The 24,003-nt window shown below is 38.2% G+C and overlaps 5 protein-coding genes across 5 annotated transcripts in view; 3 read left to right on the top strand and 2 right to left on the bottom strand.

The window, feature by feature from the left end:
- LOC109048530 (microtubule-actin cross-linking factor 1-like) overlaps nucleotides 1-2,862 on the top strand; it is a 160,741-nt gene extending 157,879 nt beyond the window's left edge. Inside the window, 1 exon segment of the mRNA XM_042776931.1 lies at nucleotides 1,213-2,862. Within this exon segment, the coding sequence (XP_042632865.1) occupies nucleotides 1,213-1,451 (239 nt within the window). The 3' untranslated portion in view covers nucleotides 1,452-2,862.
- Nucleotides 2,863-3,001: 139 nt separating this feature from the next.
- On the top strand, nucleotides 3,002-12,747 carry LOC109111631 (bone morphogenetic protein 8A-like). The gene is made up of 7 exons (XM_019124588.2): nucleotides 3,002-5,248; nucleotides 8,568-8,760; nucleotides 8,931-9,079; nucleotides 9,782-9,973; nucleotides 11,120-11,199; nucleotides 11,562-11,672; nucleotides 11,776-12,747. The coding sequence occupies exons 1-7, from the start codon at nucleotides 4,753-4,755 to the stop codon at nucleotides 11,923-11,925; spliced, it is 1,371 nt and encodes a 456-aa protein (XP_018980133.2). The 5' UTR covers nucleotides 3,002-4,752; the 3' UTR covers nucleotides 11,926-12,747.
- A 621-nt stretch (nucleotides 12,748-13,368) lies between these two features.
- LOC109111634 (zinc finger protein 706) lies at nucleotides 13,369-16,151 on the bottom strand. Its single transcript, XM_019124593.2, has 4 exons — nucleotides 15,995-16,151; nucleotides 14,225-14,367; nucleotides 13,987-14,117; nucleotides 13,369-13,877 (listed from the first exon to the last, which is right to left on the bottom strand). The coding sequence occupies exons 2-3, from the start codon at nucleotides 14,357-14,359 to the stop codon at nucleotides 14,022-14,024; spliced, it is 231 nt and encodes a 76-aa protein (XP_018980138.1). The 5' UTR covers nucleotides 14,360-14,367; nucleotides 15,995-16,151; the 3' UTR covers nucleotides 13,369-13,877; nucleotides 13,987-14,021.
- Nucleotides 16,152-16,740: 589 nt separating this feature from the next.
- Nucleotides 16,741-18,969, top strand: LOC109064395 (proteasome subunit alpha type-2). The gene is made up of 8 exons (XM_042776930.1): nucleotides 16,741-16,866; nucleotides 17,384-17,460; nucleotides 17,550-17,682; nucleotides 18,014-18,136; nucleotides 18,218-18,299; nucleotides 18,400-18,473; nucleotides 18,586-18,643; nucleotides 18,725-18,969. Exons 1-8 carry the CDS (start codon nucleotides 16,826-16,828, stop codon nucleotides 18,839-18,841), a joined length of 705 nt encoding a protein of 234 aa, XP_042632864.1. The 5' UTR covers nucleotides 16,741-16,825; the 3' UTR covers nucleotides 18,842-18,969.
- Nucleotides 18,484-22,144, bottom strand: LOC109111633 (protein N-terminal glutamine amidohydrolase-like). Its single transcript, XM_019124592.2, has 6 exons — nucleotides 21,896-22,144; nucleotides 21,711-21,810; nucleotides 20,009-20,059; nucleotides 19,767-19,915; nucleotides 19,552-19,676; nucleotides 18,484-19,323 (listed from the first exon to the last, which is right to left on the bottom strand). Exons 1-6 carry the CDS (start codon nucleotides 21,982-21,984, stop codon nucleotides 19,220-19,222), a joined length of 618 nt encoding a protein of 205 aa, XP_018980137.1. The 5' UTR covers nucleotides 21,985-22,144; the 3' UTR covers nucleotides 18,484-19,219.
- Between the last annotated feature and the right edge of the window lie 1,859 nt (nucleotides 22,145-24,003).

Below are 24,003 nucleotides of genomic sequence, written 5' to 3'. Positions count from 1 at the left end.
CTACACTAAAAGTTTAACATCACAAAGTACACTGAAAGTGCAACAAGCATTTTCTTTAAAGCAGCTTTGAAACAGTATTGTGAAAAGCTCTATACATATAAACTTGAATGAAGGTGTAACTGAGGGTACAAACAGACTCTTCTGGGAAACATAGTTAGCTACACTCCAAGCTAATAACAAAAAGTACTATATTGAAGCCATTTAAGAGGGCAATATATTTTAGTGCTGCAACCAACAAGTTTGTGATTTTTACGTTCAAGATAATCTTCACAAATAACTTTTATGAATTTTGAATCCTATCTACAAACAGCTGAAGTAAAAAGCTAAAGGTAGGCTATAGATGAACATTAACACGGTGACATGACTTCATCATCACCACCTCCCTTTCAGTCTCTAAGATCTACAAGTTGGAAAGTTTGAGTTATAATAGTTTGCGAGAGAATGATTATAAAAGTGGACTAGTAGATAAGTAGATGAGTTTTCCTGTTAATGTCCCCGACAACCTCTGTAGTCCCATTTAGCCACTTGTTAACAACACAAAGGGGGTTTTACTGACGTATTTTATGTCTTAGAATAAATATCTTCAGCTTGTGTTAACCACAGACTTTATTTAACCAAAACTCCATTCAGAAAACACATTGACTTTGGAGCCATTGAACCAGATGTGTCCTGGTTTTAGGACTCACTCCTGCAGCACAATATTATAAATATATAACTGTCTATTGGCATACTTTGGTATTGTTTTTTGACTTTTAATTTACAATTAATTTACACTAAATTCTAAATGAATGAAACTAGAAACCACCAAAATTTGTTAGTCAAAATACAGTGAAGAACAGTGGCATTTAAGTCACTATATCAGAAAGAAAAAAACCTTTAGTGCAGGCATATTTTGTTGTTTGTTTTAAACAGTTCATTGATCCATCCAAACTAAAATTAATAAATTACAGTTTATGTGGCTTGCTCCTCTGTAAAGCATAGTGCACAAAAAATGTCACATTCTGCCTCTACATGCTGGATGAACTAGCCAATTACTGATCAGGTAATGGGTTAGTTACAGTATTAGTGTTGCTATTTTTTACATGTGTTTTACTCCCAGTATTAAATTTTAGATTGTGGTGTTGTTTCTATCTGGCTTTCCATTATATTTGTAATACATCCTTATTTACCGTATTACTGTACCCTTAAACTTGAATCCTCTTCCTTCATCAGACACCAAACGCACTCCGTCCTCGACGAGCGGCCCAGCCAGTCGAGCGGGGAGTCGTGCTGGAAGCCGCACCAGCAGCCGAAGGGGCAGCGACGCTTCAGACACGTCTGAGCTCATGGAGACACGCTCTGCTTGCTCCGACACCTCAGACACCCCTCGCCGGCCTGGGGCCAAACCCTCCAAAATACCCACCATTTCCAAGAAGGCCCCCAGCCCTAAAACACCAGCGGCCAAGAAATGAAGTCGCCACCTCATCAGTCTATGTGACTGACTCTGAACCAGCAGGAGGAGAACACCAACACCTTCCTCTCTCAGACGGCCATCGTGCCGCTCAGACGAGACAGGACCAGACTTAACATCTCTAACACACTGCTACACCACCCAGATCAATACCTACCATAATGCTGCCTTATTTGTGTTCTAAATCATGTCCTTAATTTGACTGGCATTTCGTTTTATTGAATGTGCGATGGAGAGCATCCTGTTTGAGCAGACATATCTACACAGACACTCAGGAGGGACGTCACTTCTGCACCAGAGGTTGTCACTATTCTTCACTATGAATATGTAACCCTGTCAAAACCTCATGCATGGTTATCACTTTGGACATGTTTGGTTGGACAAACTCGCCCTTTTCACTGGTATGCAGACCAGTCTCGCCTGGGTGTCTGTGCCACCGCAAACAAGAGGAAACTGAGACGTTTTCCTCCTGGACACCTGGGACTTTTTGGACTCATGTATGTTTGTGTGTATGAATGTGTGGTAGTTCCTGTCATGGTAAATTAACACAGTAATACGGAGAGGAAGTGGAGGAGGATACATATCTCTAGCCTTCCCACGGCGTGAACATTCTTGTGACGAGAAGTCTAGATCCTTCACGTCACACTTGATCCTTTTAAAGGAACTCCTATAGCGCACAGCACACGAGTTTCACGCGCTCGCACTGACGGTCTTCTCCTCTGTGTGTCCTCGCAGTCTAGTTGTCCTTTTGTTAAAGACATCATGTTACAGAGCTTTTCCACAGTATGCAAAAATGATAACAATTGTGAATGTTTGTTTCATGGTTAATTTATAATCCTGACATTTTGTTTCTTTTCTAGAATAAAGAGCTGTATTTATTTGTGATTGCAGAAGAGTTATCATATCAACTCTTAAGAATGACTAGTATTAACACAACAAGAATCGCTCTTGGTTTTGTTTTTGTACATCCGCTCCTGACGTAATGAATTTCTCTGGCTGATCATTTCAGATGTTATAACTGACCAGGAAGCTCAATGATTCCAATGGTGGCCTTTTGCCAGTGACTACACACTTTAGAGGACGTCAAAAGTGGCTTCCTTTTTGTTCTTTCGTGACGGAAGCACCCTAAATAATAAATGATGGGGGTGGCGTGTGTAGCCCCTGTTAAAAACAGCGCTTTGAATCTTGTCTTTGACAAGCTTAAGTATATGAATACCTGAAGAAAGGTGATTTTTATTTATTTATTGTGTCATTGGGAGGGAGGTGAGGGCCGTGAAAGGATCCACCTTTTGATTGTGTTACTCTTTTGACATGACTGAGAGAAACAGCGGTGCAATTGTGTAAAAGTAAAGAAGTTATGATTATAAATCCTTTTTGTTCTCTTTTGTATTAAAACAATGCTTGCAGTAAAACTGTCTGGTTTTCGTATTGTTGAGTGACGTGTGAGTGTGCAGGGATGCCACAGTTAACAGGAAATGGCACAGTAATTACAAGCAGTAGAGATAATGACACACCCCATTAAATCTTCAAAAGGGGATGAGCCTTTGGTGTGTGCAGAGATTTGAACACACTGCACTTTTCTAGAAGGTTTACCCAGTCGTTCGGGAGTTCAGAAACGAGCCCACGAGTGAATAGGAGCACCTTTGTTTGTGCCGTGTGTGTTGGTCACACTTAAGTAGTGTGTGTTTGTACTGGACTCTGTGTATGTTTGGTGGTCAGATGCAGCGGATGGGGTTTGGGAAGGGTGGTGTTCAATCATCTCCATTCTGCAGCTGTGTGTCTGTGTTTATATACAAATATTTAAACCCACTCACATCCTTTCCCACCGAGCCGAGTTCTCGAGGCATCTCACGGTCCTGCAGTGTTATTTCATTTTTATAATCAACTGCGATCAATACACACAATCCCTCATTTTTTGCATTTTTAATTGTTTTTATCAAACAACTGTTTTTTTTTCCTATTAAAAACACATCATTAAAGACTCCCTTTAAATGGGCGTGTTTGTATAGTTGACAAATGGCATGTCAATGGCCCTCTTTTTAGGTTAAAATTTATACTTTTATAATGTCTATATAAATATTTATACACATTTTTAATGTAATTTTATATTTTGTGTAATTCATGATATACATTAATTGCAAAACAAGGTTCCAATTCTATAAATATCTATTTATCTTCAGTAAGACAGCGTTGCTCTGTCACTTCTTGGCTACTGTTGAAACCACAGAATATAAATATAGTTTTCATATTGCCATCGCCATACAAACTCATTTCTAGTTTGTGCAAAGGCTGGATCACATCTGAGAAAATCTTTATGCCAAACCACATGATAATTGTCAGCAATTTGTGAGGTATGTGTAGAAGATGAGACTGTTTGATAGGGTAGATGGAGATTGAGGTGAGAAGGGTTTAGGGAAGAGAGGGCGGAGGATCCAGTCGTTGGAAACACTCCCTCTGCGTAAGCGTGTATCTTGGAGGGAAGGAGGTCACCCGTGTTCAGATTATGCCTTCAACGCAAGCAGCACACAGGCTAAGAATACCACAGCTCACTGAGATCTCGCAACTTCACAATTCAGAACAACATTTTGGGACGGTAACACTATTCTGTTGAACAAATAATTTTCTTACTCAAAATTTAGAATTTTGGATTTTTCAGGAGTCTTGGATATTTCCACCCATTGGATGAAACATTTTAATCTCAATATTAATGGATTACTGCAAGGGAGTTTTGTAACTTCTTGTTTTTCATTTAAACATCAGCTTGGAGTTGTGACTCTCATCTTCTCACAAGGAGCAGAAGCAGGTGTTGTGTTTGATCCAGAAACCTTTGAAGAAGAAAGAACAAACCTTTGAAACCTGATGTTTGTGAGGCCCAGTGCTTTTATTTACTCTAGCTAAAGACTTCAATTTCACATTGTGCTTAGTCCGTCCAATTCATAGTCCGTCCAGGATTTGAGCTTCTAGGAAGACCTGTTTGTTTTCTCGTCCAGTTTCTTGGATATTGTTTGTCGTCCATCTCTGTAAGCACACTGTAGGTTATTAGAGAAGCCCTGTGGTTTGGTAAATAAAGTGACAGCATGAGGAATGACTGTCAAAAGGCGATAAACTGAGTGGCTTGTGGCAGTAAACATTGCACTCTCCCAAATAACGATGACTGCTGTGGAATCTGAGTGGCTTAGACGTCTGAGTGTTGTTCAGAGTTGAACTTCAAGACAGTAGTCAGACCATTTCAGAGAAGACCGACGTCGGGTAAACACCCAGAGGTTTTGGAGAGACAAATACGATCTTTATAGACCACTGCAATGGAGCAGAGCTCTTCTGCCACACCGATGGACAAACAAGAGAGTGTGGTTCAGTTTGTGTCCTCACACAGCAGCAGAGGGAGAAAGGAGAGCTGTGGCAGCCGAACCCGAGGCCGGCAGCGACTGTTTCCTCTGCCTGTCCTCCTCCCTTTCTGCATGCTGCTGTGTGTTTGGGCTCAGGTGGAAGGAGTGCTTCATTCCAGCTTCCGCAGGCTCAGTGGTCGTGAAAAGAAGGAGATGCAGAAGGAGATTTTATCCATTCTGGGACTACCCGGCCGGCCCAGACCTCACCCGCCGCTGCGGCCCCCTTCCTCCGCCCCGCTCTTCATGCTGGACCTTTACCATGCCGTGTCATCTGAGGCCGATGATGGACTGGGTTTGGGCTTCACTCCAGAAGTGGTCAGTCATGCGGCGCTGCCCACTTTAAGCACACACACGCCGCCCCTCGGCACAGTGGTTAGCGAGGCCGACACGGTTATGAGCTTTGTCAACCTGGGTAAGTGACAGCTGGCAAGGGTTAAACGCACTTCACTTACAGAAGACATGAATTGCTATACAGCGGCCCTCTTGAAAATATGTAAATGTCATTGTATTACATAATGTATTAGACCAAGGATCATTTATTTAAAGGTGACATATCATGAAAATCAGACTTTTCCAGGTTTTAAGTGCTCTAATCAGGTCCCTGGTGCATCTACCAACCAAGGAAACATGAAAAAGATTAACCCATTAACTTTGTTTTGGGAAGCCTTTTTCTGCAAGCGTCTGAGAAAACGAATGCGTCTGATTTCACTCCCTTGGTGACGTAGCATAGTGATCTAATTATAATATCACCGCCCCTTAATCTGTACATTTATACCCACGGCGCCATCATTGTTTTCGCAAGTGACAACGGTGTACCAGCTCTAAAGCACTGGTGAAGGTTTGAGCAAAACATGCTAACTGTTCAGTCTTTGGCTGCACAGATGAGCACAGAACACTATTAAGAGTTCCAGCCTCAGAGGAGACAAAAGAGCAGTGGATTTATTGATTTAATTAATGTAATTAATGCTGCTGCCACAGATCTAAAATAAACAAGCGATTTATTTCCCAGCTGTTTACCGTCACAGACATAACCGACTGTTTTTGTAACTTGTGTACTTTTAACGTAAACTTCTGTGTGAAAGAGAACTTAGTTTAGTACTCACATGCTGTGACAGCCGCTTTCTGTCCATGTGCTTCAGATGTGTGCACTCCATATATCAGAAGTTTAAACTCATATGGTTTAAAATGCATGATTTCAGAACGATAAACATGATAATCAGAACCAAAACAGATGTTTTTAGCAGGTCCTAGCGCTAATTCTGGAAAAGGGGCAGGGAGCAGCAGCTCATTTGCATTTAAAGAGACAGGCACGAAAAACTGTGTTTCTGCTTCCACTCAAAATAGGCATTTTCAAAATGATATAATTAATGATCTGTGGGGAATTTTGAGCTGAAACTTCACAGACACATTCTGGGGACACCAGAGACTTATATTACATAATGTAAAAGGGGGCATAATACGTCTCCTTTAAAAGAAAAAAAACACAACAATTAAAATTCAAAATTAAAATTCAAACGCAAACTTTCACAAAAAATTATTTTGGACACTTTCTGGTTGTCAAACTGGAACTGGAACTTAATGTCGGTGAACATGGTTTATCAAGTACAACACGTTCCTGGATGAACCTCCTTGTTGCTGCTGGAACAACACTCCAATCAACCAATCAGAACTGAGGGACAAGTTTTCAATGAATGTCAGTTTTAGGCTTACAATCAAGGTAAGATGTTTATACACCCTTGTTATTCAGCTATCATTTCCTTCTGATTTTAGGAATAAATTATGGGAAGGGTTAGGTTTAGGGGTAGGAATTGGGTTAGGTCTATATTTTGGGACAGTAATGTTGATCAAGGATGAACAAAAGATGTTGATGAAGATTATCCTTAAAGCTTTTATTTTTATATTTTAATTTTAAAGTTGTAGTTATTTTGTTATGTGCTTTTGTTTTAATATTTTGATTCAGCCTTCATTAGTTTTTTACTTTGTTTTAGTACTTCAAATTCAGCTTGTTATATTTCAGTTAGTTGCCAAGGCAATATTTCTATTTTCTATTTGTTTTTCATCTAATGTTTATGTTTTATTTCAGCTTTATTTCTATTAAAAATATATATTTAGTAATATATTTAGTTAACACTAACAACACTGGTTTATATGAAAGCCTGTCTTACATGTGAGATCAAGTTTAAAATAAGAAGCAAAATCACTGTAAGATATAACATCACAGTTACAGTAAATAATGCAATTTTATTTTATGTACTTCTTTTTTAGTTTATTTCTTCTTATTATTTTAGTTTTGAGGAGGTAAGAGGCTTCCATATGTCCACAGAAATTCAACTTGACAAACGTCATTGCAAAAATAACTAGGACATGGTTAGTAATGAGAACAAGTATAATATAATTGGTTTGCTAATGCCACTTGGTTTGATATTTTAGCTAATACAATGACATTTTAAGTCTGCTTTTAGTGCCCTATAATGTCTTTTTGGGGGCCACAGTAAATAATGCTGTTTTATAGCACAAAAATACTGTATTGGAAGCCAGATAGTTATTCATACACAATGCCATTTGCCATTGATTTTGAGAAGCTGACAAGGCTTGTAGTGTGTATTGATAATACAGTCTGTTCACTCAGACAGACCCACAATCACTCCATCATCTCTTCCTGTCTCAGCCCAAACACAGACGATACTTATCTGTCACGAAACAAACAACAGTTTAACATCCTATTTACAATTACTGCTTCTCTTTCTACGTCTTTCCTGCCCCACTATTATTGGTCAGCATCACCCCTTTCTCAGATGTAACTAGTGGTGTTTGCTAAGGCAGGCATCACTATTATTATCGCTCATACTTGGGTTAGTGATTTAAACAAAACTGTAACCCTAACTTTTGAAATCCATTATTGCATTACTGTGTGTTCTACTAACATGAATGATGTCTCAAATTATGTTAATCTTTTGCTTTTCTAAGTGCTCGGACAATCTTAAAAATAACGCTTCTAAAAGGGGGGTTTACTGTTCACCAAAAACCTTTAGTGAACAATTCAAGGTAATTTAAAAAATAAAATAAAAAACCTTTAGTGAGGGGTTCTAACAGTGGTTAAAGAACATTTTAATAATTTTTCCAATAGACAATAGATATTGAAAATATACTGCATGGTCCAAAAGGTGGTTTTCATAGCAATTCCATAGAAGAACACCTTTTACTTGATTTAAAGAGCATTTAAAAAGAACCTTTTTACCTTTGGAGTTCATGAAGTTCTTACTCCCGCCAGTTGTCTTTAATATAGTGTTTTCCTTTTCTCTGTGCTTTTCTAAATGTAAATCTTGATTATTGTGCATTTACAAAGGCCAGTCCAGATCACGCAGGCCATGTGATGTTGTAGTGGGCACACAGCTGTGGGGAATTACAGGCCCCACTGAAAGGCAGAATAAAGATGAGATGAAGTGGATGAAAATACTGTTGGGCACTCCTCTAAAAATACAGCGCTGGACTGTAATTAGTGGTGGTGCGCTGAGCTGCAGCAGTCCACAACGCCTCTAATTAGCCTCGGCTGGGGGTGTCAGTCCGATCTGCTGAGCTCCACCAGAACAAATGTTCCATTTTTTTTTTCCCCATCTTCTGCCAATCAGCCCTCCAACATGTCTCAAGTGTCTTCACACTCACTCAACACATACGCTCCTCTGTGGTAGTTGTTGTTTAATTCTCTCTCTGGCCTCTGTCTCTGACCGCAGTGGAGCAGGAGAAGGATCTGCTGCAGCCTCGGCCGTACTGGAAGGAGTTCCGCTTCGATCTCACTCCGCTTCCTCAGGGAGAGACAGTCACCGCTGCGGAGTTTCGCATCTATAAAACTCTTACTGTGGGTTGGCGTACAAACCGCACCCTCCATATCTCTGTCTATGAAATCCAGAGGGAGAAAAAACACAGGTCATCGTCATATATGATCATTTATACAGATTTGTGATTTTGGTGTATAGGAAGCAAAACTCCTTGACATTAAATACTTTTTAGTAGTTTTTTGTGCATTCATCAATGTCACTGAGATCCATCGTCGGTTATTATAACTGACAGGACATTAAGATCTTGTGGTTTGACAGGGAGCCTGAGCTGGTGTTGTTGGACATGCAGTCTGTGCCGGCGGGGCAAGAGGGTTGGCTGGCATTTGATGTGACTTCTGCGAGCAATCGCTGGCTTCTCCACCCTCGGAGCAACTTGGGCATTCGCCTTTATGTGGAAACTGAGGAGGGTGAGCTATTTCTTATGTACAGCATGGAGGCTAACAAATGGAGGCAATGATAGCATCATTGGATGGTGCTCCTCACTACAGGTCTGACACCATGTGACACCTGAAAAATAATAATAATAATACAATTAAAATAATAAAGAAATTATAAAAGAAAGGTAATATATAATGTTTTATTTATTTATTTTTACTTTTATTTTTAATATATGAAATAAAAGATACTATTAAAATATTAATAAATAAACTTTTAAGGTATTGACTCTAAAAAAAAAAAATTTTCTTCTGCCTTAATTGCTCCACCTAACTTGATTTAACTTAATATTTTGTTTTCAATCTCAAAAACTGTAGTGCATGGCGCTATCAGTGTGTATCAAGCTGTAATCTGAATTAAATTAAATACATTGAATACAGTGTATATAAGTAGCTTTGGATGAAAGCATCTGCCAAATGCATAAAAAAACTCAAATGTATTGTTAAACATTTTCCTGCAACTGCTACTTCAAATCTTGTCTGATTTATCTTTAGACCAAGTCTCACAAAATTTACTGAAGGAGTTTTTGGTTTTTGCAACCAACTGGTACTGAATTCTGCTCTAACAAGCAACAAACATTTGGTCTGTATCTTGGCACAGCTTTGACCTATTGAAGCAAACCACGTTCAGTGTCATAGGTCATATGGTAAAATGCTGAAATCTTGTTTTCACAGACCGGTCGTTGTCAGCCGCATGGGTGGGTCTGGTGGGTCGGCGTGGGCCGCGCTCTAAACAGCCTTTTATGGTGACGTTCTTCAGAGCCAGTCAAGCCCCTTGCCGCCCACCCCGTGCTCTGAGACACAACAATCCACGCAAGAAAAAGCCCAAGTACGACCTACCACACCCAAACAGACCCGGCATATTTGGTAAGCCACAATAAGCAGTTTAAAAAGCAGATTGTGTTTAAAGGGGTCATATGATGCCATTTCAAGTTTTCCTTTTTTTTCTCTTTGGAGTGTTACAAGCTGTTCGTGAATAGATAAGATCCCTAAAGTTGCAAGGACTAAAGTCTCAAACCCAAAGAGATATTCTTTATAATAAAGTTAAGACTTGTCCACGCCCCCTAATACACCTTGTTTAAACACGCCCCCACGTCTACGTCACGATGTGGGAAGATTTGCATAACACCACCCAAATGTTCACGCAAGGAAAGAAGGCGTAACTTTGATTCTCGCTGTTGCTGCCGGCGCCATGTTGTGGAGACGCCGTTTTGTTGTGAAAGGGAAAATACTTTGTTTGGCCTTCCAAAAGAGGGCACAACTAGAAATCATTGGTTATGTTGTATTTACAACACTGTTCCAGAACAGTTCAAACTAAATATTTAGATGTGCGCAGTGCATTTTATGGAGGACTGTTTCCTGATCCTGGGAGAGAAGACTACATTGCCGGCTGTTTTGACTCACAGTCTGTAAGTAGGTTTACATATGTAAAGGATTTGCCACTGATGATTCAAACGTGAGTTTTGAGCAGTGTAGAGCAGCGCTTGTTGTTTGTCGTTTCTCCGATCACAAATGCAGACATGGTTTTATGTTTATGCAGCGCGATGTAACACAACGTGTAAAAACACAGTATAAGTCATTATAATCCGTAATTATGTCCCCACTGGATGAAATGGCTCGTTTGTAAATAGTTTTATTGTTTTTGTCTAGTCTCACCGGTGTTTTGACCAGGACACACATCACAGTATGGCAAGGGGCGTAACATTTCCGTCACACGCTTGAGACGTTCGGCCAATCACAAAGCACTGAATAGCTGGCCAATCAGCATACACCTTGCTTTTCACACCGATGAGCTTTGTAAAAATCGATGTGTTTCAGAAGGCGGGGCATAGAGGAGTAACAGTAATGTACAGTATGTGGAAAATAATAATTTTTTGAACCTTAAACCGCATAAACACATTTCATTACATCAAATACACAAAATAATGTTCTTTTTAGCAACATCATATGACCCCTTTAAAGGAGCATATGAAATGATTTGTCTTTGAGCTGTGATTCTCTAACTTATTCCAGACCAAAATCATGCCAGCAGCGGACGGCAGGCCTGTAAGAAACATGAACTCTATGTCAGCTTCAGCGATCTTGGCTGGAAGGTGAGACATCCTGGCTTTCATACATTTGCACATTCAAACAACAAACAAGAAGTTAAATAATAAGTCACTTACATTGTAGACACAGTATTGAAAATTGATCTGTACATTTTTGCTCTGTCAATTGAAAAAGTTATTTTCAAGTTAAAGCAGAATTAACTGAATCAAGTGTTTTTGAAAGAATCAATTGAGTGAACGATTCAGCGACTCACTTGTCTTCACCTACTCGCTCATTGATATAACCTGCAGAAAGAGTCACTAAAAAATCCACACTATTAATATCTTGAACAAACACATGCAAAACACTGAAGTCTCTGTACTGTTAGAGTGTTTAAATATTAAATTTCTTCAATTATTTTTTTCAGGACTGGGTTTTGGCCCCTACAGGTTATTCTGCATATTATTGTGATGGGGAATGTGATTATCCTCTGGGCTCTTGTATGAATGCCACAAACCACGCCATGATCCAGCTGCTGGTGCGTAATCTGACTTTAGACATTTCTCTATGTGATTTTCTGAACTACAAGGCCAGGAGACTTCTTCGAAATGAACGAATCCTTGTACTGACTCTTTTGGCAGGTTCATCTTCTAAGACCAAATGAAGTACCCAAAGCCTGCTGCGCTCCAACCAAACTCAGTCCCATCTCTGTGCTCTTCTATGACGACAACAACAATGTTATTCTCAAGAAACATCGAAACATGGTGGTCAAGAATTGTGGCTGTCTATAACCTATTGTACATTCAAGCTTTAAATCTGAAACATATGTAGATCTATTATAATACTCAGAGGCACCATTTGTAATATACAGTGATTCAAAATGTATTTAGCCAAATTTGAGCGTTCTTACCTGTGCCAAATGATTGACAAATGATAGTTACTGAAGTGTCATGATGGTTTATCAGCATCATTTTCACAATTTTATTGTGAGTGGATTTAAGTTTGGAATCCATCCTATAATAATAATAATAATAAAATACATATTTTGTATAGCTTTCTTACATTTAAATTGTCCAGGTTTGTATAATTGTGGAATGTGGAAATCAGCAGGGTGCTTTGACGCTCACATCACTTTTTCTTGCATGTAAAACTGGTAAAATGCTTTTAAAATAACTTGTACCACCCACACCCAAGTGAAGAAAAGAGACAGAAATTCAGTCTGAGTAGGCTGCACACATGGATCATTTTTATTTTATTTATTTATTTATTTATTTTTGCAGTCAGTAGTTTGGTGCTAATTTAAATGGCCAGTCCTTAAGCATTTCATTTAACCCTTTCCTCTCTGGTGTATTGATTTCAAAAACAAGTTCGGAACATGAATCTTGAGTGTTTTGGCCTTTGGAATATTTTTACAAAACAAAGGTAATTAAAAGTACAGATATGCCTAAACACGCTCTCCCGCCTTGGCCCGTGCGGGTTAAGAGGTTATAAAGCTTCACACGTTAAAGAAATAATTCACCCAAAAATGAAATTTCTGGCATAAATTACTCACCCTCATGTTTTTCCAGACCTGTATGTTTTTTGTGTTTTGTTTTTTTTCTCCAGTTGAGTACAAAATAAGATATTTTAAAGAATTTCCAAAATACTATGGAAGTCAATGGCTACCGTCAACTGTTTGGTTATCCATATTCTTCAAAATAACTTTGTGTTCAGCAGAAGAAACAAATTCATACAGGTGTGGAACAACTTGAATAAATGATGAGAACTTTTATTTTGGGTGAACTACCTTTTCTCTAATCACGTTTGATCTCGTCAGTGTCCGTGAGATCACGTGTCACAATCATCAAGTGTGTGGTCTCATCGAATTGTCTAGTGTGTGCGTTCAGAGGATTATAAAGCTAAAAAGCTGTTGAACTGTCTTCTTGTCTGTGGTTTTAAAATCGGTTAAGATTTGAAAATCGTCTAGTGTGCATCCAGCTTAACACCATGTTTGTACCAGTGCTTAATCAGCAATAAAAATGTGAAGTAAACAAGTACTGAATGCAGTTTTAAAACAAGTAGGCTATTTGTTAACCAAATTGCCTTTATGGTTTTGTAAATAGTGTGGAAAAAAATCCACTGCTGAAAAGCTATTTTCACTTTTAGCGTTCTAGATACTATTACAGCTTTTCACAATTGTCAGGTTAATAACAGCCGTGCTCTTGATGTACTTTCTAGTAACAATGACACACATATGGACTATATGCATATACATTTATTGAAAACTTTAGAAAACAAAGTAACAAGCGGGTCCGTGGGTCCTGACTCAGATATTATTCTGACTGCTTGAACAGGTGCAAATTCACAGCATTTGTGATTATTTTGACCATGTCAATCCCGATTGGTGCCCCTCTCCATTTTGGTTCACAGCAAAAAGATCAGAGCTCATACATTTTTATACATTCCAGCACCTAATCTTTTTTTTTTTTTACTTTATAGGGACGAAGTGCCACAGGGTTTTGAGAAAGTGGTGAATAAATATGGCGAGTTTAAGCACATGGCAATGAGATGGTTAGGTCACAGCACACTTTGAAAAGATGGAAGAAATATGCACTTATAAAAATATAAAAATATATATATGTGCGCTGGTGTGCTCGAGTCCATCCTAAGATCTCCTTGACATTGTGTCCACATGGTCTATGTTTGTGAAATACAGCAAATCAAGTCAGTCGGCTGAGTCGAATCATGTTTCATTCCTCAGGATCTGAAAATTGGACCATAATTATGAGATGACTACACAGCCATGTTGACAGGTGTACATTTATTTTGTCTGTTTATTTTAGGCTTGATCCTGATGTCTGTATTCGACTCACCCCTGTTTTAGGTCCATGTTGGTTTCTTGTGTCCTTTAGGCTTGAACATCCACCAGCTCAGGAGGCATAGGAGATTTTGGGTGTTTGCTTTCAAAATGCTGTTTAAAAGTCTTGGGGTCTGGCATCTGTGTCTATACAAGGAATAACAACATATCTTAAGAAGCTAAGAGAAGTTTGAGGTACAGCGGCTCAAACCAGTGACCTTCCGGCCGTAACTTAAGTCACATAAATTTCTCACCTTGCAGACAGGACATGTGTGGACCAGCGCTGCTTTGGCTGCTGTCTTCTGATCTGCTCCTTGACCTTTCTTCTTCTCAGCTGCTTTCTTTGCGTTCTTCTGCTGAGACTGGATCTTCTGCTGCCCTCGAGCCATGGCCTTCTCTGAAACGCATGCATCAGACATATTGACTCACTCAAGAGGACAGTCTCGTCAGCTTTCATTGTGTTTTTCGTTCCATAAAGTCAATGGCAACAGACTGAGGAAAGTCATAAAGGTATGAAACAACATGTACAGTTGTGGCCAAAAGTTTAACCACATACAAATATGGTATACCTAAAAAATATAAACATAAAATTTCCAAATTCTTCTATGGTATACTGAAAAACTATAAGCATATAAGTTTTAACATAACCTCCTTAAATCTACAAAAATTGCATATAAATAAAACAATACAAACAGCGTTGACTCTTGTTCTTCATAACCTCTGGAGTTCTCTCTGGCTTGCTTAATTCACTCTGGCATGGGGATAAAATTATATTTTAAAGATATTAGCTTCTGGGCCAAATCCTGACTGATGGCCATCCATTATTGCCTTATTAGCTCTCGGAGTTGATCACAATTTGTGGGCTTCTGCTTGTCCACTCGCCTTTTAAGAACTGACCACAGGTTCTCTACGGGATTGAGATCTGGGAAGTTGCCTGGCCACGATTTGAGCTATTCCAAATTAAAATTTCAATGTAAAAACACTGAACCGAAAAATTTATTTTCCAAAATGATGTCCCAAAAAGTCTGAACATTGGAGATTCATCTGAGAAAATAACTTTGCAACTATTCTTCTGGCTGTCCAATCCTTGTACTTCCTGCAGAATTTCAGTCAATGTCCTTGACGTTTTCTTGGAGAGAAGTGGCTTCTCTGCTGCTCTTCTTGACACCAGGCCGTTGTCCAAAAGTCTTGGCCTCACTGTGTGTGCAGATGCTCTCACACCAACCTGCTGTCATTCCTGAGCAAGCTCTGCACTGCTGGAGATATGATTCTGTAGCTGACTCCTCAGGGAGAGGAGGAAAGATGGTCCTGGTGCTTTCTGGACACTCTGGAACGTCCTGAAGACTTCTTCACTGCAGCTGAAAACCTCTCTCCTTGAAGTTCTTGATGACCCACTAAATGGTCCTGGTGCTTTCAGGTGCAATATTCTTTGTAGCGGTTTCCTCCTTGCATGTGAGGCCATATTGATGCACAGATCACTCTACACAATAATCTAGACACAATGTGAATGAACACCACAACAGTTCAGGCAGCAAACTTTGCAAAACACAACATTTATGTCACTGCCAAAACTTTTGACCATGACTGTAGATGAGTAAATAATGACAGAATTTTCATATTTGGTTGAATTATCCCTTTACAAATATGCTTAAATAAGCGATAACTAGCGTTATCTGATTTACACGAGAGAAATATAGGACAATCTAAAAATAAACCATCGTAACGATATAAATATTAAAATATTTTATAATAGGCGCTAAGAAATGTATAACGTAAATGACGAGGAGTGTCTTCCCCAGGGAGAGAACCCCGTTTTATAAAAAACAGAAATCACAACACAGAGACCGCGAACACCACATTAGCTAGCAGCTCATCCGCTTATTCAAAACTCATCTAAACCGTGTGATGGACAAAACTGCCCAGATTAAAAATCATCATTATTAACCATAAACGCCATTTAAAACCTCAAACATCATATTTATAAGGTGAAATGTTGCAGATTGATCAATATTTAGGCACAATACCTCGGCGCTAAAACACGGTAGACGTGAAGCTGAACTGACGATTCTGACTTCCGACAGAAGACACTCTAGTTACATAATAAAGGTTTTCCTCAAGTACTCAAAATGATAAGATGATGATGATTTCAATAAATTGTCCTGTGCATGCCCGAGATGGATAAGTTAATTGAGTACTTTTATTTATTTGTTTATTTTAATTGTATGTGTCACTTTGTTTTGAAGTTGTTTCAGTATTACCAAACAAAAATGAACGAGGCTAAATAAATGTCGTAATAAGTTAGTCTCTGTGTGTAGTAATGGGAGAAACGGAGCTGAGTCTATAAAAAAGAAAAAAGCAATTGATTCGAAAAATGCTTTTCTATTTCGAAGCGCTGTAAACACCACTGAGGCCATCTGCTGGTCACATATATGTCACTACATCATAGCATTGTGGTCACTCATCTATGATCACAGTCCTAGGGAACTTCTGCCACAATCTACATCTTGTATTTATACATTTCTGAATCTTCGCAGAATATGTACATTTTAAAGATATGAGAAATATATTTGTTTTAAATAAAATGTGTGTTCATGCTAATACAATAGTCGTGTGTTTATATATATATATATATATATATATATATATATATATATATATATATATATATATATATATATATGTGTATATATATATATAAATTTGTATTACTCAGAAACGTACGAAACAATTAAATGTCTTTGATACGGAAAGAGTGCTATGTTATTTGTTCAGTTTGTACACTTTTATTTTGACGAGTGTGTTCACAAAAAGTTGGCGGAAGTTGATTTGATGTACTTCCGTAGCAAAAGACAAAAATGGCAGAACGAGGTTACAGTTTTTCTCTCACAACATTTAGGTAATTACGTCCATTATTGATTGATAGGAGGTTGTAATATTTCATTATGAATCTTTTGTTGCATGCACTCACTGAAAATAGTTGTGTTTTGTTCGTCATGTGTGTTACACGCACTTAATCGTGTGTCACATCAGAGATGCAGTGTCACGATGTTACTTACTACCGAGCTTTTAGGACTTTTGTTCATCTTTCTCTATTAGTGCTTTATTTCTTTACTCAAGTTATTTATTGTCATTTTTACTACAGATTTTGTGGCGAATATTACTCTTTTTTTTATCCATTATTTTTTTTTTGTGGTTTGTGTTCAGTGACCTAATATTAAAAAAGTATGTAAAAGTTAGTATGAAGCTTTTGTTAAAGCTAAAAATGTGTCAGTTTGAAATTATTAAAATAATTATGGTGAAATTATTTCAAATCAAAATTAATTGGTCGAAAATAAGCTATACATTCAGCTTCAGTTTAGATGCATTTCAAATGTATTTCTGTAAAACGAATGCAATTTTCTTCTTCAATACAGCCCCTCTGGCAAACTGGTGCAGATTGAATATGCTCTGGCCGCTGTAGCAGCCGGTGCTCCATCTGTAGGAATCAAAGGTTTGTTTATATATAGATCAGTCTTTGTCACCATGCCGAGTTTGCATCTCTGAGGTATGCTGCACTTCAATTGTAAATTTGTTTTTCAGCATCAAATGGAGTTGTGCTGGCAACTGAGAAGAAACAGAAGTCCATACTGTATGATGAACAGAGCGTGCACAAAGTCGAGCCAATAACCAAACACATTGGCATGGTGTACAGTGGGATGGGTCCGGACTACAGGTATGACATAACAGTGCAGTATTTATTTCAAATGGATGGCTGATATCTTCTAAAAATGAAACTCTTAAAGGAATAGTCCACCCATAAATAGAAACGATGTCATTATCTACTTCCCCCATGCTGTTCCGAACCTATAACTGACTTTCTTCAGTGGAACATTGAAGAAGACAAAATTAAAAACACCAAAAAAAAAACAACAAAAAAACAAGAACACCAACATTATTCAAAAAACATTCCTCAAAATATCTCAGTTACAGCAGGGCTGTGTCAGTGACAGCTGAAGTTGCTGTGGTCTGTAGGGAGTGATTCTGGGAATGATCTCTCTTGGCAGGGTGCTGGTCAGAAGAGCAAGAAAGCTGGCGCAGCAGTATTTCCTGGTATACCAAGAGCCGATCCCCACAGGCCAGCTGGTACAGAGAGTGGCTTCTGTTATGCAAGAATACACACAGTCAGGGTGCGTTCACTTCTTTTTATCTTTTATTATACCTTACTTTAATCAGAGCTCTTGCGGTAATTTTATTCTCATGTTTTCTAGAGGTGTGCGGCCATTTGGAGTCTCTCTTCTCATTGCCGGTTGGGATGAAGACAGACCATACTTATTTCAGTCAGACCCATCTGTACGACAAATCAATACCAATCACATCACTGTTTATTCTCTATATTCAACATGCAACTATTTATGTTGTATTCTCATGTCTCAATGGTGATATCCCACAGGGAGCGTACTTTGCCTGGAAAGCCACAGCAATGGGAAAGAGCTATGTCAATGGAAAAACATTTCTTGAAAAAAGGTATCAAATTGATGACTTATGCAGGTTGATTTATTGTAGTGTATAAGATAGAAAAAGATGGAAATTATTTTGCAAAAGATTTACAGCATGGCTTTGTACAATTTCATTACAGATATAATGAAGATCTGGAACTTGAAGATGCTATACACACTGCCATCTTAACTTTGAAGGTGAGTTTATCTCTAAATAACTATAAACTTCCTATATCACATGGCTCAAAACAAGATCAATGGCATTTTTTTTTCTTACAGGAAAGTTTTGAAGGTCAGATGACAGAGGAAAACATTGAAGTGGGCATCTGTAATGAAGCAGGATTTCGCAGACTGTCTCCTGCTGAGGTGAAGGATTACTTGGCAGCAATTGCTTAAACTACAGCACTGCAACTGCTTACACGGTTTACTGTTTTGGTTTGGCTGTTAATTTGAATGTTGCACTTTTATTATTTGTACATCTGTGTAACTGATTTCTTTATAAAAGGATACATGTTATCAACAAATGTTACATCCTGCTTATTTCACGGACATTTCTTTCTGTGATTTGTGTACCTGACTGTAATTATGAATCACCTTGTAAGGTATGTGATCGGAACTGTTCTCTTAGTAAAAAAAGAGAGAGAGTTTGACAGGCAATAGATACGCATCTCAAGACCTGCTTCTTCACAGTACTGTCCGTGCTAATGGGATCTTTCCCTGAGGCTCTGTTCATGTCCATTTTTCAACATAAAGTGTTTGCATAAAGAAAAAAAATTATTTCACTTCAAAGTTTTGAACAAAGTCTGAAAGGCTGTAAACCTCTCCATATCCCACTCGAGCATCCATGCAGATGAAGTGATCAAGATTCATTTTAGATTCTGTGAAAAGAACACATACAGTGTAAGAGGAAGAAGAAATTATGATATTGTTACTAAGTGTGTCCTTTTATCTTACACCTTTAACCCTACGATTATTCAGGTATTCAAATCTAGCCTAAACCATGAAGTACTCACCAGCCGGCAGCTGTAAGATAAAAGGACACACAGAGTAACAATATTTACAGAATTATGAGCCAAATTAACAGAACACTAATTTTACTAAACAACCTGACGTCTCTAAACATGGGTATGGTGGGGGCGGCATACGCCAGTTCCCGTCAGAGTCCTTCATATGTGACCGATCAGAAGCAAACCTTTTCATGTAGATGTCGCCTGGTATGACACGAAGTTTCCTGAAACACAGCAGATAACCACTGATAGGGTTAGTATTATAAACTTGATAGCATTTGATGAAATGCAGTTCAGATCAGTTCTTAACTTGCCTCCAGAAAGCAGGTTTTAAATGCTCGTCAGAACGAAAAGCCTCCTTTGAATATACATCAAGTAAGCAAGGGAAGGGAAGGATGGTGTCTAAATCATATATATAGCTCAGTCCTTGTTTATTTACATGTAGAAGAACAACATGGTAATCCTAAAGGCAATTGCACAAAAAAACTTACATTAGTAAGAGTTAAGTTAAAAAACACCCCAATGCTCATGTTTCCTTATTAAACATTGCTCTTACCCAGATTACTGGTTCATCCCCTCGACTGGATTTTTGTTTCCAGATGGGTATCTGTATTAATTGTAAAATTACACATATATAGAAACTACTATACAACACACTAACATCGTTATTATACAGGTCCTTCTCAAAAAATTAGCATATTGTGATAAAAGTTCATTATTTTCCATAATGTAATGATAAAAATTAAGCTTTCATATATTTTAGATTCATTGCACACCAACTGAAATATTTCAGGTCTTTTATTGTTTTAATACTGATGATTTTGGCATACAGCTCATGAAAACTCAAAAAATTAGCATATCATGCAAAGGTTCTCTAAACGAGCTATTAACCTAATCATCTGAATCAACTAATTAACTCTAAACACCTGCAAAAAGATTCCTGAGGCTTTTAAAAACTCCCAGCCTGGTTCATTACTCAAAACCACAATCATGGGTAAGACTGCCGACCTGACTGCTGTCCAGAAGGCCATCATTGACACCCTCAAGCGAGAGGGTAAGACACAGAAAGAAATTTCTGAACGAATAGGCTGTTCCCAAAGTGCTGTATCAAGGCACCTCAGTGGGAAGTCTGTGGGAAGGAAAAAGTGTGGCAAAAAACGCTGCACAACGAGAAGAGGTGACCGGACCCTTAGGAAGATTGTGGAGAAGGACCGATTCCGACCTTGGGGGACCTGCGGAAGCAGTGGACTGAGTCTGGAGTAGAAACATCCAGAGCCACCGTGCACAGGCATGTGCTTTTGAACCAGAAAACAGCGGCAGAAGCGCCTGACCTGGGCTACAGAGAAGCAGCACTGGACTGTTGCTCAGTGGTCCAAAGTACTTTTTTCGGATGAAAGCAAATTTTGCATGTCATTCGGAAATCAAGGTGCCAGAGTCTGGAGGAAGACTGGGGAGAAGGAAATGCCAAAATGGCTGAAGTCCAGTGTCAAGTACCCACAGTCAGTGATGGTCTGGGGTGCCATGTCAGCTGCTGGTGTTGGTGCACTGTGTTTTATCAAGGGCAGGGTCAATGCAGCTAGCTATCAGGAGATTTTGGAGCACTTCATGCTTCCATCTGCTGAAAAGCTTTATGGAGATGAAGATTTCGTTTTTCAGCACGACCTGGCACCTGCTCACAGTGCCAAAACCACTGGTAAATGGTTTACTGACCATGGTATTACTGTGCTCAATTGGCCTGCCAACTCTCCTGACCTGAACCCCATAGAGAAACTGTGGGATATTGTGAAGAGAAAAGTTGAGAGACGCAAGACCCAACACTCTGGATGAGCTTAAGGCCGCTATCGAAGCATCCTGGGCCTCCATAACACCTCAGCAGTGCCACAGGCTGATTGCCTCCATGCCACGCCGCATTGAAGCAGTCATTTCTGCAAAAGGATTCCCGACCAAGTATTGAGTGCATAACTGAACATAATTATTTGAAGGTTGACTTTTTTTGTATTAAAAACACTTTTCTTTTATTGGTCGGATGAAATATGCTAATTTTTTGAGATAGGAATCTTGGGTTTTCATGAGCTGTATGATAAAATCATCAGTATTAAAACAATAAAAGACCTGAAATATTTCAGTTGGTGTGCAATGAATCTAAAATATATGAAAGTTTAATTTTTATCATTACATTATGGAAAATAATGACCTTCACAATATGCTAATTTTTTGAGAAGGACCTGTATATGCATAGAGACATTAATCAGCCTCACCATTTTTCTGTCATTAGATATAAAGACTGCATACACTTCATCAAACGAGCAAGTGCCCTGATCCTTGACATATTCACACAATTTCCACACATTCTCCTCACTGCAAGAAAATAATAAGTAAATACACTAAATGTCTTGTTGATTAAATAAAAGCGTAGCTCCTGATGTGACATCGTTACACTTGCCAGTAGCAGCTGGTGTATACACACTGGTCTCTAGACGGAGTGATAACTGTGTATTCAGACGGGGCGCATTCTGCGTTCATTCTTCCCATTCACATGCTATACTATGATGTATTTGACTATAACGACATTAAGAAAAAACAGTATAGCCTATACAACAATAAAGCGATTCGCGTTGCAATCGTACGGTATGTTTGTTACAGTTTATTTTGTCCGTTAGGAACTTTAGACGAGTTTGTCGTTCCGGCGCGTCAATGTTGTGATGCGCGAGCATTCAGTTCTCATGTGAATGTGATGTGCCTATTATCACTATAATTGTTGAACGAATTGCTAGTTTAAAAGCACGATTAGAAAACACGTTAGCGAAAGATAATGTGCAATTAGACATCTCTTTCAGTTTCAAATAAAAACTGTTAATGGGTTAAACCAACCCAATTCTACATTTTCACAACAAATATATGTTTCTCTTATTATTTAGCTACTTGTGTTAGACTACATTGTTTAAAAGTTTGGGGTCAGTAAGATATTTTTAATTTTTACTAAATCTAACTAATAGCCTATTTTTTAGCCTATAGGTAATAAATTCTGTTTATTAACTTTCTACTAAACTAAAGGAATCTTGAATAGAATGTTTCACGGTTTCCACAAAAATATTTATCAGCGAGAAAAATGTATAATTAGATAATGATAATAAATGTTTCTTGCAGCAAATCAGCATACAATTATTTCTGAAGGATCCTGTGACACTGAAATCCAGCTTTAACATCACAGGAATACATTAGCCTACATTTTAGAATTAACAGAACATTGAAATAATATTTCACAATTTTACTGTATTTTGATCCAATAAATGGAGCACTAGTGAGACTTTTAAAAACATGAAAAATCCAAACTTTCTCGCAGTTTTAAAGCTCACAATTTGGACTTTTTGCTCAGAATTGTGAGATTATATAAAAAATCTGAATTATGAGATTCGGAATTAACTTTTCTGTTTGTTTGTTGGTTGGTTTGTACCGGAAACAAACGTGGTATGGCCTTTTATAAAGACACATCTGATTCATAATTAAATAATTGACATTGTTTATTCACATTTTGAATATAACATTTTGTAGGCTATGCTATATAAAAGCACTGTGAGGGGTCACCTGTGGTTGAAATATTCTTTTAAAGTAAACAACAAAGAAATCGCATAGCTACTAACAATTCTCCATTTGCTAAAATAGGCTACATTTAGCCTATCAGAAGTTGTCTTCTTTATTTTTACTTCATTAAACTAAATAACGTAAAGGCTTTAGCTTTTTTTGTGTACTGAATGAACTTTACACCATGGGCCTGTTTTTGGGGTGAAAACACATTCCAGCACTATTTGCACTGTTGCATCTATTTGGACTGTGAGTGGTTACCTCATTTGTATAAAACAAAACAGGCCCAATGTTTTAAACTGCTATTTCTTAAATACAATATAAATCAACAATGAACCTCATTCTTGTTGCAAGTAACTGCCAATTAATTTTTTAGAGGAATAGCCTAAGAAACCACCCCACCATTAACACCTCGTTTTTATGAACAGCACTTACTAACAGAATGCAACACCTTTAGACCAATGAGAGCTACAGCATGGATATAAATCGGGCCTGATCTTCTCAGTCTTCAGTCTGAGTCTGGAGCAGGAGCTGATCATGGCTAACAGAGTGAACGGAGGATTCAGTGGTCTGCTGGGAGAATCAAGTGGTGTTCAGAGAAGGAGATACAAAAGATACACTACAGGAACTTACATCGGACTTATTGCGTATGCAATTCAAGATTCACCAGACAAGATGCTCACATTCAAACAGGTAACATAATCAACTAAAAAAGTGGTAAATCTGCTACATATAAGACTTTGCAGTCTTGTCATACATTTCTAACATGGTTCCCTTTGTGCAGATAATGAAAAAGCTGGAACCATTCGTCCTAGGAGACAAAAAAGGCATTGAGAACAACAAAAAACACAGTCTTTCATCAAACAAACATTTTTTAAAGCAAAGAAAATTTTATTGAATAAAGTAAAATTAATTAATTTAGTAACAGTTTGTTCTATTTTTGTTTGTTTTTTAATAGGTGCCAGTCGA

Source organism: Cyprinus carpio, chromosome A19 (genome assembly GCF_018340385.1).
Source record: "Cyprinus carpio isolate SPL01 chromosome A19, ASM1834038v1, whole genome shotgun sequence".
NCBI classification, from domain to species: domain Eukaryota; kingdom Metazoa; phylum Chordata; class Actinopteri; order Cypriniformes; family Cyprinidae; genus Cyprinus; species Cyprinus carpio.
The sequence above is the reverse complement of the archived record's forward strand: the minus strand, read 5'-3'. Positions and strand labels throughout refer to the sequence as shown.

Coding starts and splice junctions, on each gene's coding strand:
- LOC109111633 (XM_019124592.2), bottom strand. CDS start 21,984: ATGGGAAGAATGAACGCAGAATGCGCCCCGTCTGAATACACAGTTATC. Junction 20,060..21,710: donor TATCTAATGACAGAAAAATG/GTGAGGCTGATT, acceptor CAATTAATACAG/ATACCCATCTGGAAACAAAA. Junction 19,677..19,766: donor TTAAAACCTGCTTTCTGGAG/GCAAGTTAAGAA, acceptor GCTGTGTTTCAG/GAAACTTCGTGTCATACCAG.
- LOC109111634 (XM_019124593.2), bottom strand. CDS start 14,359: ATGGCTCGAGGGCAGCAGAAGATCCAGTCTCAGCAGAAGAACGCAAAG. Junction 14,118..14,224: donor ACACATGTCCTGTCTGCAAG/GTGAGAAATTTA, acceptor TTCCTTGTATAG/ACACAGATGCCAGACCCCAA.
- LOC109064395 (XM_042776930.1), top strand. CDS start 16,826: ATGGCAGAACGAGGTTACAGTTTTTCTCTCACAACATTTAG. Junction 18,137..18,217: donor CAAGAATACACACAGTCAGG/GTGCGTTCACTT, acceptor CATGTTTTCTAG/AGGTGTGCGGCCATTTGGAG. Junction 18,474..18,585: donor AAAACATTTCTTGAAAAAAG/GTATCAAATTGA, acceptor ATTTCATTACAG/ATATAATGAAGATCTGGAAC.
- LOC109111631 (XM_019124588.2), top strand. CDS start 4,753: ATGGAGCAGAGCTCTTCTGCCACACCGATGGACAAACAAGAGAGTGTG. Junction 9,080..9,781: donor TTATGTGGAAACTGAGGAGG/GTGAGCTATTTC, acceptor TTGTTTTCACAG/ACCGGTCGTTGTCAGCCGCA. Junction 11,673..11,775: donor ACGCCATGATCCAGCTGCTG/GTGCGTAATCTG, acceptor CTCTTTTGGCAG/GTTCATCTTCTAAGACCAAA.